A 14,587-nucleotide genomic window follows, 5' to 3' on the forward strand; every position below is an offset into this window, starting at 1 on the left:
GCTGTTACCTGTGTGATAAGCAGCCTCCGTCCTTGCTGGAACAAGCTCAGGTAAAATTAAAGCAGAAATCAAGAAAAGACAGGCACGTACCAGGTCCTTATTGTAAAAGGAATTAATATTCCTGGGAATTAAAAGGAATTAAAATATTATTGGGGAAGTAATATTGGGCGAGCTGGCTGAGAGGAGGTTAAAAGCTGGCGTGCTGCTGACACTTGAGCTGGTAGCACAAGAGGAATACAGCGCTCGTGTTACACCACCTTAGCGATTGCTAAGCCCCTGGCTTTGCTGCTCCAGTCATTCTGCAACAGAAAAATATTGTTTGGTGGTCTGACTGCTCCCAACCATCTCTTGCTAGGGATCTGGCTGTGCAGTCGTGCTGCGGGGTAGCGTGTCTTGTTTTTTCTTAACTGACACCAGCAGAAATAATTTTAGAGCCAGGCTCTGTGTAAAATTAAAACCCAAGTGTACTTTTTATCAGTTATATATATATATCAGTTTATATGCTGAATATCACCTAATGCAGCCAACAGAGAAGGACAGGTAGGTTCAGTATTGACTAATTTCTGACATTCTTGCTCTGTGGCATTGTGTTGTATGAGGATCTGAGGATCACAGAACTCGAGAAGATGTGCACTGATAACCAACCTTTTGATAAGATGTAGTTTTAATATAAGGTGTCCTTTAAGTGAACTGTCATTTAGAAAGAACAGCTCTGTTCCTTTCACCAAGGAATATGTTTGTTTCTTGATTGAGAGCTAGTCTAAGAATAAATAAACTAGGGTGTGAGTTTATTTATTCCTTAAGCTGCATGAAAAAGCACCGAAATATTTCTTTGCATTTAAGAATAACTTTTTATTACCTTAAGATTTCAAATCTTCTGTGCTCTGGAAATTCTCTGTGTGACTGAGAGCTGCTGGGTGAATGTCATCATGGAGAATTACCTTTAAAAGCAAGTTATTTTGATGTTGACCATTTAATTGCATTTCTGAAGCCAAGGACCTCTTTATCTAAGATATTAATGAAGAAAAGTACCTGCAAGAAAGACTCAGCAACATCCTGCTCCTTCGGATGTGGCCAAGGCCTCTCTGAGCTGAAATGACTGCAGTGAAGAATCAGAGGTGCTGTCCATCAAAATTTTGAATGATCACAATGTGTGTGTAGAACCACTGCAAAAAGAAGGGCAAAGAGAGTGAAATGATGTTTTTAACAACTCATTTATGTCCTCTCTAGGTTACCGGACCAGGCAGTATTTTCTCCTCCTATTTTCCTGATGGATTTCAATGAGCTAGGGAGAGGAAAGGTTCAAAATACAGTTTGATCTAATTTTTGTGTGTCTTATTTGCTTGCTTGTTTAACCAGGGACAGGGAGCCTTGTCCGAGAGACTAAGGAGCTTTAGCATGCAGGATCTCTCGACCATCCGTGGAGACAGCAGCAGCACTGTTCCTCCGTCGGTCACTGTACGAACAAGTAGCAAACAGAGCCAGCCAAAACCATCCAGAAGTGCATCGGAAGGCACTGGCAGCTCAGGTAAGTGCCAGCGTTATTTTCAGCGGTGTGTTGTCTGGAACATCACGCAGCCGAATGAAGTCATGCCGTTGGCAGCAAGCTACAGAAACAGCCATGGCAGGCAGCGCATTCCAGAGCTCGCAGGACACAGCCACACTGTGCACTGACGAGGGAACAGTATCGTCGTTTGGTGGTTGCTATTCCTGGCTGGTAACAAGGGCTGGATGTGGGCACGCAAGGGGGCCAGCATCAGTCTTTGCAACTTGAGCTGTAAGGTTTAAGTGCAAGCAGTGGTGGGTTTTCAACAAGAGGGGCTAATGGAAGTGCCAAAAGCAGGGATGAGAATGCACGATAGTGGGCAGGGGTCATTATTATCATCAGAGGCTCCATATGGTGATACAACCTCTCTCTGTTATGCCATCTAAACATAAATGTGAGTTCTAATGGGTACCTGGTTTGAAATAGTCCCACTCCTGCTTCTTCTGAACTGTACAGTAGCTGTCCCTTGACAGCCCTCGGTCAAGAACTTCATCACTGATGAAGCCTGATGAGAAATAAAACCTGTACAAAGCACTGCTAGAAACAGAGACCAAGGTCTGACAGCTATTTAATAAGAAGGATGTGTGCATACGCGCTGTTACGGAAAGCAAGTGTTCCTGAAAAGCAAAGGTTTGTTTTCAAATTATGAAAGAACAACAGGGAGAAGCAGCATGGTGGGAATAAAACCCGTTCCTGAGGATTCGGTTGTGAAAATTTATTTCAAGCTCGGTTAAAGAAATCTTAGTGAGCCTAGATCTGAAACATTTAATTAGGGATACCTGTGCAGATTAGTTCTGCTAGAAAATTGAGAGATGGAGCGTTGTCCCAAGCAGGAATTCCCAGACACTGTCAAAGATCATGCAACTTGACTGCTGGGATGAGAAGCCACAGTGGGTTGCAGGCCTGTCTTGATAGTTTGTGAAACGTGGGCTGGTAAGTTTGAAATTTTAAAAGTTTCATCGTGTTGAAGTCTGTGCAGACATTCATTGTGTTCCAAGCCTGTGTAGATTTCTACCCCGTGTAGTTTGCTTTAATTTTGGAAAGTGTTAGAAATGGGGTTTTTTTCCTTCCTAAAAATTTCTTTCAAGCCCTTTACAAATGCTCAGAATTATAGCTCGTAGACTTCTCTTTATTTTTTTAGCATCATCTGTTGAATATTTTTTCTTTATAGGTAGACTGAAACAGCTAATTTGATTGCAGCTTTGCAGTGGTTTTATTTGATATTTATGTAGGGTCTTGTATGCACGTAGCACATGTTGCTTTTGCTTGTGGTAATCAGTCTGAAGGTAAAGTGGTCACACACAGAATAGAAAACTCTTACTCAAAAAAATAAAAATTAAAACCAAATCGCATGTAATATAGAGCAAAATAACAAGTGGTACAATTAAAGCATAATCTACTTAATGCCAGGGTGTGTAGAGCAGTCTTTGTAGGTTTTTTTTTTTATTTTTTTTCTCAAGGCAGCCAACTCAGCTCTTAACACGTACAATTTTCTGATTTTGATCTGGTTTCCATACTGCACGAGGAAATGTCAAAGTGGATCTGTGAAAAATTGGATCTGTTCATCGATTTTTCAAACTGAGTCTAGTGTTTATCAGACTTTTTTTTGTTGTTCAGAAAAAAATGAGATTTTGGTTTTAATTCTTCTTTTAATGAAATTGACACAGATTTGCAAAATCTTCTAAGAACTCTCTCTTCTATCTCCCTTTGTCACCTCCCTCATCCACCACAGCCAGCACAGCCAGGCACCTCCAGATGGGGATTTCAGCCACGGGTGGCTGCATTGTGCTGGGTGGAAGTCTGTGGCCAGAGTTTTGCTGTCCCCTTTAATCAGGTTAAGTGAAAGAAGTGGCCGTGATCTCTCCTGTTTTGTGTAGGCACAGTTATGTGTGTAGCCAGAATGATTTGAGGGGAGAATTGATCAAAGTCACGGTGAGTGTGAGCTCAGTCAGACAGTGTCACACCTTGAGTGTTGTGTTCTGGGGGAGCCAGCACTGTTACAGGCATGCCAAGCCCAGAAGCCTTATTGCTTCACCTCCCGTGTTCGTTTAGATGGATATTTTGATGGATTTTGTTTTTGCACAGAAACTTTAGACTTCTCCTTTATATTCCTGGCTTAGAGATAATGGGACTGCCTCGGTCTGACATCAGAGAGAGTCAGCAAAAATTCCCCGGCCTGTTTGACAGGAGGGTGACTCAGCTGAAGGGCTCTGCTTTCTTGAAAAGGTCTTGGAAGCCCCCAGCCCCCAGAAGGTCTGACAGCAGTAGCTGGGATACCTAAAACCAGCTTACGTTAATAGAGAGCCTGGCTGGGCCTGCAGATCTGCCTGCAGTAGAAATCCTGCTTTACTGAGGCTTTCAGGGAAGTCTTGAACAAACAGGTCCTGCGTATGCAAGAGAGGCAGAGGAGCTCAGGAGGCAGGGTCTGCATTTCAGGGTCAATACCTTAGCATATTTCTCACGTGGCTTTCCTGTACACCTCACATCAGTGACTATACCCCGTAAAATACCTGCTCAGTGAAAAAGTGCTGCCTGTGGATCGGTCCCCATTTCTCAAGGAGGTTTCTCAGTCATAGTAACAGCGCTCTGCCTTGTCACTACCTCCTGAGAAGTTTCTAGCCAACCAAAACATCCATTTTTTATGTTTTCTTTTATTCTAGCCTTTATTTTCCAATCCAGGTGTCTGAGAAACCGCAGGTGGGTGTGCTGGGATGGTGATGATTTGGGCGCCGTGCCCATAGCCCTTCTGCCATTTGCCCATTGCGGTGCTCCTGCACTCACCCACTTCCCTGCACCCTCCATTCCCACCAACCCACTGCAATCCCCTGCAATCCCCTGCAAGTGCAGCTCCCAAAGCCACTGCCTGAGCTTCCAAAGGATCGGTAGGTGCAGCGGGGACAGGAACCCCGAGTGTTATTTTGTCTGGACGTGCTCAGAAGCGCATCTCCGTGCCTGGGAGCGTGTGTGAGCATCTCTCGGTTGTGCAGGGGTCACAGGTTTTGATGAAGCAGTGCACACACACACTGCCTGCGGCACTGCTTCTGTAACATTTCTGAAAACTCCCTTTATTTCCCTCCTGTGGCTCTCAGGGGTGCACAAACCCTGAAGAAGCTGTTTGCCATCTAGCCCAGGCTCTTCATTTTCTCAGGACGAGAGGCAGCAGCACCAAGGAGAGAGCAGGAGCCTTACAATAAGAAGAGCTGCCCTCAGGCCATGGAGCAGGCCAGCCAGCCCTGGGAATATCAGGAGTTATTTTCTCATGCTGTCAGGCATCTCTTTGATTTTCACAAGAAATCCTGCTGGGGAGCTGCCCTGCTGCTCTTGGCCTCGGGTTGTGGCAGTCCCCGAGCTGGGAGGGTGTCGTGGGGAAGCAGTGCTGCTGCCTGCCCTCCCGCACACACTGCCCCGCTCTGCTGCCTGTGACAGCTCTGGTAGCATTCCTGGTCTTGGTTTCTTGAGTGTTCACCTTTCTCCTTACACATCTATATTTTTTCTTGTTGGTTAAGCCAGGGGCTTGTGGGACCTGCAGTGAATTAATTCAGCGTTTGGTTCCAATAAGAAATACTTTCTTTTACAGTTTCTGTGGGGTTATTTTTAACTCAGCCCAATTTGCTGATAAACCTCACAGGGGAGCTCCAAAAAACTCTGTGGAGAGATGTGGAATGAAGCCAAGTGGTGAGGAACAGGAGGCTCCTCAAGCCAGCTTTGCCACTGAACGAGTGGCACATGGAAGGACAGCCTCACTTAAAGCAACGTGGCAGAGACAAGACGTGGCTCTTTAGGTCAAGATTACAGGTTAGAGGAGTCCCTACACCCTGAGCACTGTAACAGCAGCCAGATGTGCTGTGGGGCTTGGTGTTGCTCAGCCCCAGTCCTGTGTTTAAGAGCAGATGCGGTGTTTAAAGGAAAGTGATCTGGAAGGACAGGGATGGAGAGAGGTCTGCTGCCTTCCCTGTACACAGGACACAGCTGAAGCTCAGGTTTGGTATAAAAACTGCTCTCACAGTGAGCACTAGGAGGGGCTTGGGTTCTGGTTTCACAGCTCTCGGCCATGCTTCCAAGCCTACCAAGAAAACTCTCCTGACACCGCCAGGCTTTGGCTCTGGCCACAGGCTGGCTGCAGGACCGTGCTGTACCCTGGCTGCAGTAAACGACTGCTCAGCCTGTTTCATTTCCATTGTTGTGATTTTTTATAATGCCACTGGTGCTGGTTAGCCTGATTTGTGACCCTCTGAATTCCCTCCTGACAGAAGGGAATCGCTGCGTGAGGAACTTGGCATGTGGTGAGCAGGGACCAGGGGCAGACACAGCGAAGGGTTATTTTTGCCCTCCGAAGAGTGTCTCATGAGGTCAAGACAAGGAATATGCCAGAGTTTGAGACAAGGGGAATTAGCTCCTCCTTTCCTGTACCTTTTGCTGCCTTTTCAGTAGCTGCAGCCACCCTTCAGCCAGGCACCGAAGGCAGCTGTGCTGTTGCTTGAGCAATAGCTGAGATGCTCGGCGAGCTTAACCCGCCGTCCCCGCTGCCTTTTGTGCCGACAGCTGAGCCATATTCACACCCATCCCACAGAAACACCCTGCTCCTCCTCCTCCTCCTCCCTGCACCCGGCCAAAAGCCACACGCAGAGGACACGAGGAGCAGCGTCTGCTTCGCCCTGCCTTGAGACACGTGCGTGAAACACACGCACCCAGGGCTTGCCCCTCCTGCGTGTGGCGTGCCGGCCACCTGTCCTCTTTATCCGATCCCTCACTTCGCTCCTAGCTCAGCATTTCTCCATTTAGCCTCTTGGCAGCCTGCTGGCAGCCGGGGATATTTTAACCTCGATGTGTGTCCCAACCTGTGCTTCTCCTCCGGGCAGAACTGCCCCTTGCGTTTGGGAACTGTAAATGTGTGGCTGCTCGTCATTATAGAGATCTGGAAGCCCCAGAACCACATTTCCCAATATTTTTCAAGGCAATCCTGGTTTTCTGGCAAATGCCCGGTTACAACCCACATACAGAGGTGTCTGTATTAACAGGGGGGGGTTTTGCACTTCGTAACCTTCTCTTACTGCCTTAGAGACAGCCCGGGCAGTGCAGGTAAAGCTCGTTCCCTCCTGCTGTGACTTGAGGGGTGGGATTCTGGCCACAGAGCTCAGTCCCAGGGTTGATGCAGACATACGTGGTGGTTGCTGATGTCAGCTGAAAGCTCCAGTGTGAGCGCTGGAGCCAGCCTTTATTTTGGGACAGTCAGAGGGACGTCCTCCAGCGAGCACATTCGCTTGATGGGACATTGATGTCCAGAGCTGGCACTGCCTGGGCCGAGTATCACATCCCAGCGCACTGCCCGGAGCGAGTGCCCTTTCTGCTGAAGCTTTCCTCAGGCAGAGATCGGCCTCAGCTGGGGTGACCTCAAAGCAGAAGCACAGGAGAGGCAGGGCTGAAGGCCAACTCCAGCTCTGAGGGCTTTGCAGGACACAGCAGAGGTGTGGCAGTATCGGTGCTCGGGAGATGCCCGGGTATCTCTGTCTCCACTCGCCAGAAAAGCTCTAGCAAGGTGCCTGAGAACAGCCCGCATAAATCTTGTTGTATGAGCCCTCCAAGAATAAATTGTTGGAGAATTGAGAGCAGTTACCTTCTATGTAAAATCAGAAGCTAAACCCACAAAAATCAAAAATCCACAGACTCTGTGTAAGATCAGAAGCTAACCCTGCTAAAAAACCCCTCGAGCTGGCCCAGCCTCCTGTCTTTTGTACAAAGGCCACAGCCAGGCAGCTCTTGACCCGGGACGGGTCCTCAGACCTGTGATTTAAGATTGGGGATCTAGGAGTGTATTTTAGAGGTTGCACCCGATGACCTTAAGAGGTCTTTCCCAACCGAAGTGGTTCTGTGGTTCTGGATGCCTCCAGAAGCCCTGTGAGTGACTGCAGTGCGTGCAGAGGTCCTGCCTCAGCCCCCTGCACCAAACCTGTGTCGTGATGTGAGATCAGGGCCGGGGCACGCAGTGGCAGCCTCAGCACCCGTCAGCACAGCCTCAGGTGAGCCCCGAGCTTTGTGCTGGCGCGGAGAGACACAAACGGGAGCCCTGGAGTCCACCTCAGGACTTCCCAGCAGGGGAAGCCACCGCTGAGCGTTTCCCAAGGCTTACCTGGGTGAGTTCCTAACGCTCGGCTCCTCTTCCAGCGTGCACGTGCTGCTCGGTGTGCCGACTCCTGCGAGGTGAGTGCCGGTTTTCCTGCGTCCCTGCCGGGCATGGCCGCGTCCCCCAGGCTCGCTCCTGCTGCCCCTCACTCACCGCCTGCCCTAACACCAGGGAGGGAGCGAGGGGAAGGCCGGGCTGCGAGCCCCTCCGTGAGCCGTGTGTGTGTGTGTGCTGGTGGCAGTGCTCACCCGACTGACACGGGGGGCTCCCTGGAGAAAACCCTCCCTCCTTTCTCTCCTGCCCTGCTCTGGCCCACGTTTCTGTGTGATGGGCAGGACGTTTGCGTTTGGGACGGGCAGGATAAGTGGCACAGAGCCTAGGAGCAGACCCTGCTGTGATGACATACGCTCGAACGGACTCTCCCTGCTTCGTTTTTTGCTAGAGATGTTTTTGGGAAATGTCTTTCTGTCCCCAGCACCGCTCACATTGATAAACTTGGGGTGGTGGAAAGAGACTTTGGCAATTCCTGGGCACCTCGGCTCATGTGCTTCGTGTTTGCTGTGCACGCAGCATCACGCAGCGGTGATGTTTGGTGATCCCAGCCCGACCCCATGTCCCCTTGCACACCGAGTCGGTGGCAAATCGAGCCCTGCAGCTGGGTGCTCACCCTCCCTGTTCTCCTTCTCCAGCTCTTTGCACTCTGAGCGTGCCATTCCAGGAGAATGAAGCCCGTTTAAAGCTGCCTCTGCTTACCCAAACCCAAAGCGCTCGGATTCACAGGACATTTTATTAGCACCCTTCTAATTCGGGCCTGAACCGATTTTATGGATTTGCCTCTTTAGGGGGTATTTATAAAAGAATCACCAAATCCCGAAGTGCTTAATCAGCACGAATTCATCTCAGGGAACTCATTTAATGATGCTGCAGCGGTAATTAGCCCAGCATGTTTACCAACTGGGCCCAAAGTCGTGTTGCTCTGGTTTAAATTGAGTGCTCTGCCTTGCAGATCAGCCTGCCTTGTTTTTTTTTTTCCTTGACATAACCTGTGTCAATAGGAATACTGCAAGGCTCCAGCCCCGAGGGTTCATTCTGCCTGCACGGGCTGGGGCTGCCCGCTCCCTTGAGTTCTTTCTCAAAGAAAAGAGGGTGAAGAGAGAAGCCGAGTTTGCTTGGCCAGGACTGAATCTTTCTGCAGTGCTGGCAGGGATCTTCCCTTGGTTCAGACCTTTGGGTGGCTGCTTTCAGGACAGAAACATGCTAAGTGCTCATTCCCAAGGAGGTTATAAGCCAAAGGGGCAGGGGGGCAAGCCTGACATCGAGCAGGCTGTCACAGGCTGTCGTAGCTCAGCCTTTTTGGCAGGAGCAGTCCCCTCAGTGCTCTTGCAGGTGAAACGGAATTGCTCCTCTTGCTGTCTGACTCACAACAACCCCACAGCTCTTAGGAGGTACTGGGTACTATCCTGAGACACCCTAGGTAATATCCTCGGTAGTATCCTGAGAGAGGCAGCGACGTGTTAACAGCAGCTTGGGCCAAGGACCACAGCTCAGGACCTTCATCTCCTGCTCTGGTACCTTCACGAAACTCGAGCGTGGGCATCCTCCCGCGTCCTCTCGACAGCTGCTGTCTCAGCTCCTCTTGCTCTTGTTCAGTGCCTCGGTCAAAAACCTCGTTCCGAGCTCCTCCCAGGGCTGCAGCCACGTTTCTGACAAATCTCTTCCACGTCCAAGGCCTGTGGAAAGGCAGCCCGCAGCCCCCAGGAACAGCAAGGCAATTCCCTGGGGGCTTGCTTTCCCCTTTGGGAAGGACAGGGGGAAAATCTCCAGGGATGTCTGCTTGCCTTCTGGTAAATGTTGGCGTGCTGGGTGATGTCCAGCCTTGCGTTTGGGCCTTGTGTTTAAGAAATAACCAATTTCCCAGTCAGTGCTGGGATCGCAACTAACCCATGCTGCTGGGGAGAGCTTCCTTGGCATGGCTGAGAGAGGGGGGAAAATTCAATCTTTGTAGGGAGTGAAGGGATTTATAATCCAGTGGGTATCAGGAAAACTATGGCTGCATGTATCCGAGGGGGGATTTGGCACTGAAATGCTGATCGGATGCCTCAGGCGTTGCAAGGAGCGTGCAGGGACTCCGGGAATGACCAAGGGGAGTGTTTGGTGGACGTGGCACCGCAGGGCCGTGCCCCGTGCCAGCCACCAAAACCACAGCAGATGCCTTGAAAACCACAGCCTGGCAGCCAGCCTGGCCTCGGTGTTGCCAGCCCGACACAGGGGCTGTCAGAGCTCCCCGAATTAAACCATTGAAACAGTCTGGGTCACTTCATTCCTCTTCCTACCGAGTTTTGCTCCCAGCTCTCGTGCTGGGGATTCACAGATATATTTTTTTAAACCTTTCTTTCGCTGAGCTCACAGGCCAAACAACGACTTGCTGTTGCTCCAGGCGTTTTATGCCTCAAAATTTCCCTCTTAAATGCTGAATCGATTGTTTACAGGCGTGATTTGTGTCAGTTCGCACCCGTACCAGTGGCAATCTGGGAGTTTCTCCGGTATTTAAAAATATTTTAATATTTATTTGAGTAATTTCCCTAGAAAACCAGTAGGCTCTTCGAGTACGTTTGCATTTTAGCAACCAAGTCCAAACATCCACGGCTGTTTAATGACCTCCAGTTCAACCCCAGATGTTATGAAAGCAAAGGCGAAGCTCTCTGTGCTCTGAACCCATTCTCCTTCCCCTTCTCCACCCAAATGCCTTCCCCTAACAGTTTATTCTTTCCTTTTTCTCTATGTAAATATTACGGGACGCTGATGTAAGTGTTATGGATCGCATGGGTTTTCTTCCGAGGTGTTTGGAGTAGCCTAGCACTTAACAACTTAATCCCTCGTGGGCTGTGCTGGCATTAACCGGTGCCTGCGTTGACGATGTTGGTTTGCCGTGGTGTGGTGGTTTTTTTTGCACTCGACTTCAGCTTTGGAGAGCTGAGCTCCTGCCTGGCCCTGCTCTGTGGCTGCTCTGGGTTTGGCAGCGAGAAGTGTTGGGGAAGGACGGGACCTGGGTCAGTGCCTTTTGGAAGTGATGGCAAATTTGTCTTTGTTCCAGGGAAACGAAGCTGATCACCATCACGTAATAGCTGCTCTCCTGCTAAGTGCAGAGCTCCTTACGTGGAGGATCCCCCAGAAAGCCTTAGCTTTGGAGTGACTTCGTCTTCCCTTACCAATACACCGCCTTGTTCCTGCTGCTCTAGTCTGTGCCTCTGGTTTGTCCGAGTGCCCCAGGACTTCCAGAGCAAGAAATATTGCCTGGGAAAATAAAGGGGATCCACCTCTCCAAAGCACTGGGGAGCCTGATTCCCACTGTATTTCCGTATCCAAATATTTCGGTGTCCAAATATTGATTTATCAAAGTCCTTTGCTCGTCTGGAGCTACTGGGCGAGGTCCTGACCTCTGTTACACGTGTAAACCCACATAAGAGTTAGTCTAGTCAGTAACAGAGCAAGTGCTGGCAAGGCAGCCTGCTCCAGAATCATTTTGTTGGGCTGGAAGGGTTTTGCCAGGGAGATTTTTCAGCCCGTGTAGAGTCACCGAGAGTAATGACGATGAAGATCTGGCCCCACGTTTCCTTGCCCATGCTGGGTTGTTCCCCGTGGAGCATTGAAGAGCTTTGATCCCAGCTCTGCAAAATGCTCCAGCTTGCAATATGCCCAACTTCAGGACTTCCCACCCAGCGTGCTGGTTATATTACACGGGTTCCCTTGGAAGGAGTTAGGAGAGGGTGAGAGGGGCTGGAATTAAGGGCTCTTTAAACCACTTACAGTCAGGGTTTGCCTCGCCTTAGGGCGTAGAGGAGTATGATCTGCTCCGGATGCCAAAAAGCCATGTTTGCAGGAGGCAGCAGCGGCTTCAGCCTGGGACAGCAGCGTTTTTCCCAGCTGTTTTCTGGTTTTCCCAGAGAGGTGGGAGGTGAAGGCACCCAGAGGGCTCCCAGGTGGGCAGTGAGAGCCTCCTGGAGGTGAAGCCCTGCCTGGAGCCTCGGCCCAGCTTCCAGGGGATTTTGGGAACCTCTCTGCTGTGGGGTCGAAGCAGCGTGGGCCAGCCTGGGGACTGAGCTCTCCCCCAGGCTTCAGAGACCAGCTCCAGGCTGGGGACGGGATGCTCGGGGTGCTGGGGGGAGTGGAGGAGCCCACAGGGGTGCTGTGCATCTGCCCTGCTGCTCGTGGAGGCACAACACAGCTCACAGCACCTACAGGCTGTGCCCAAGCTCTGAACAAAGCTTTTAAAACAAGCTTGACTCCTTCTGTCCTTGGCTTGGAGAGGCACCGAGGGCCATCTCCTGCAGCCAAGAGGACCCAAGCGAGGCTTCTCCTGGATATCTCACTTCCCACGTGGAAGGAGAAGACTGGAAATAAAATACAACGTCCCTGCACTGGGATAAAAGTCAAATTCCAGCTCGCCCTGAAAGCTGTCTCGGAGTGTCCCAGCCTGCCCACGCCAGTGGTGGTCCAGGGGTAGAGACACTCTACCTGCAGCAGCCACAGCCTGAGCCTTTAAGGGTCTGAATCGGTCGTGATCAGACATTTGAGAATCCTTTTGCTGGAGTCTTTGCTCCAGCAGAGTCCTGCAGTGAGGCTGAGACACGAAGTACATTATTTCTGTGCGACAAGAACATCATTTCTATGTAGGTTTATAAAAAAGGGACCCAGCAATTGTGATTCACGTCGTCTAAGCACCAAACACTTCCACTCCTGCCATGTTTTAGAATAAAAAAATAAACGTGACTGGCAGTTAAGCTCAGAGAGCTCCAGCCCTGCTGGGAAGAAACTGCCCGCAGAGAGGCAGGGAGCTTGGTGGCGCTGGGTGTCCCCTTTGGAGCTCTTGCTTTGGGCTGGCTGCTGAAAACACCGTCTTTTTTTCACTGCCTGGATTTGAGGCAGCGAATGCACTGTCCCAATAACCAGCCCCACAAAGATCATGTTGTAAAGCACGAGGAGGAGAAGCACCAAGCAGGTGTTAGCGCTCTGTAGTCACGGCCCCACACTCTGCCTTCAGATCCATCAGGGGCAGCAGGCTGTGGGGTTTGCTCTAGGGACAGGAGAGGATTTTTCTCCACTGATCTCGTAACAACACAGCCTGCTGAGAGCCCCTTCAATGCCCGTTGAAGTTTTTGGTTCACTTCAGTGGATTTTAGGCTGGGCTGTAGGCTGGAGCTCTCCCAGCTTGCAGTCAGGTGTTGCTGCTGCACTTTGTGCACCCCAGGAAGCTCTCCCCAGGCTGTGCCCCAGCACTCCCTTGGTGTCTTCAGAGGATGCTCCTAAAAACCAGGACATGTAGGAACGGTGGATGAATCAGCAATTCAAGAAATCAATTATTTCACTTATCCCTCAGCCCAACAAACCAATTTCTTTCTAGAGTCAACCTCCAGAAAACCAGACCGTGAATTTAGTCTAAATTCCACATAAATCATCCAGGTAGAGCTTGTCATGTCTTTGCAAACGAGGTCCTTTTGATTTCTAACCCCTCGACTGCTGTTACTGAGTGTGCAGTGTGACCCCCTGACCATTAATCCCGGGAGGTGCATGGCCTTGCAGTGAGCTGGGGTTTGGCGGGGCGCGACTGGAACCATGGCTCATCTTCCTCCTGCTTTGTCTCCACGTTTAGCCCGTAACCGGCCACGTTAAGTAGATGTGAAGGACAAATACGATAAATACGAGCAGCCCCGGCAGGCAAACTGTGAAACGCAAGGCTCGGTGTTCTCAGATGATGAGGACAACGCTTTGTTGGATTGCGCATCCACCAACAAAAGGCCCAAAAGGAAGGATCAGCCCCTTGAGGTACTTCTGCTGTCGAGGTTCTTCCTTCTGTGACGTTCTTTGCCTAGCTGAATGAACTCCTTTCTTTGGTCTAAAAGCAGAGTCCAAAAGCAATACCTGCCCAGGCTTTCAGGGGTGAGTCTTGCTGGGGGAACGCTCAGATTCCTGCATGTGTGGATATCAACCCCTCGTTTTTCTTATCTGGAGAGGAGTTGCTATTTTTGTCCCTGAGACAAGGTTCTTGGGGGGAGAACTGCCGGCACCCACAGCCGGGGAGCTCCCAGCTCAGAGCCCGGCCCCTCTTGCTTGAGTGTGCACCCGGCCAACCCCACCGAAAGCAGTGATTTTGGGGATTTTAACACTTTTAAATCAGGCCTGGGATTAACAAATATGGTTTGTTAACGCCCTGGGCATGGAGCTGGGGTCTGCAGCCCTGCTGTAGCGCTGGGATTTGAGCCAGGAGATCTCACTGTGGGGAAGGGGAATCTGGTTCCCTCTCCCCATCTCCTCCTGGTGGGATGGAGAATCACAGGCTCGGGGGATCGCTTGGGACTTTAGGACTGATTGAGGATATTTACTGGGCAGCTGATGGCTGCTTTGCTGTAAGAGCGGGCTGGCTTCCCAAAGAAGCCCTCTGCCAAGCTGCAGGAGCTATCGCAGGGCTCTGGGTTTACAGACGGACACCGAGGCAGCAGCTCAGAGCCCGGGCGGATCTCCGTCTGTGGCAGGATCCCTGATACCCTGACGCAGGGGTAAAAATTCAGAGCAGCTGTGCTCCCCTGCAGCAGCTGGTAAGCATTTACTCTGTGATTCTGACAAGAGCCAGGGCCAAGCTGAAGGTTTTCGGAGAGAATCATGCACCGCAGACATCATTTGTTGTTGTTTGCTTACTCGTCTACACTTGGAAACACCAGAGCGGGCTTCCTAGCACCGCTTTGCTCCCTGGATCCAGTGGCTGCAGGAATTTGCACCAATTTCCCCGGGCTGCTTTGACCATCGTGGGATTAGGGCTCTTCAGCCATGCCTTTAAGCAGGCGCCAGAGGGGCAGGTGTTGGTTTGGCTCAGGTAAGGGGCTGCAAAGGTTTTCGGAAAGATCCTCAAGAAAAAAAAAAGTCCT

The 14,587-nt window shown here is 50.5% G+C and overlaps 1 protein-coding gene across 10 annotated transcripts in view; it reads left to right on the plus strand.

Annotated features, from left to right (window-relative positions):
• Positions 1–14,587, plus strand: part of REEP1 (receptor accessory protein 1) — a 54,535-nt gene that overhangs the window by 36,565 nt on the left and 3,383 nt on the right. For 5 of the 10 annotated variants that reach the window (XM_084518004.1, XM_084518005.1, XM_084517996.1 and 2 more), the window contains 3 exons: positions 1,360–1,528; positions 7,709–7,744; positions 13,342–13,490. In XM_084518004.1, the coding sequence (XP_084374130.1) occupies positions 1,360–1,528; positions 7,709–7,744; positions 13,342–13,490 (354 nt within the window). Of the gene's footprint in view, positions 1–1,359; positions 1,529–7,708; positions 7,745–10,761; positions 11,035–13,317; positions 13,491–14,587 lie in introns of those variants that run through there. The other 5 variants (XM_084517998.1, XM_084517997.1, XM_084517999.1 and 2 more) reach the window with 4 other exon arrangements.

This window comes from Aythya ferina (genome assembly GCF_964211825.1).
Source record: "Aythya ferina genome assembly, chromosome: 4".
NCBI classification, from domain to species: domain Eukaryota; kingdom Metazoa; phylum Chordata; class Aves; order Anseriformes; family Anatidae; genus Aythya; species Aythya ferina.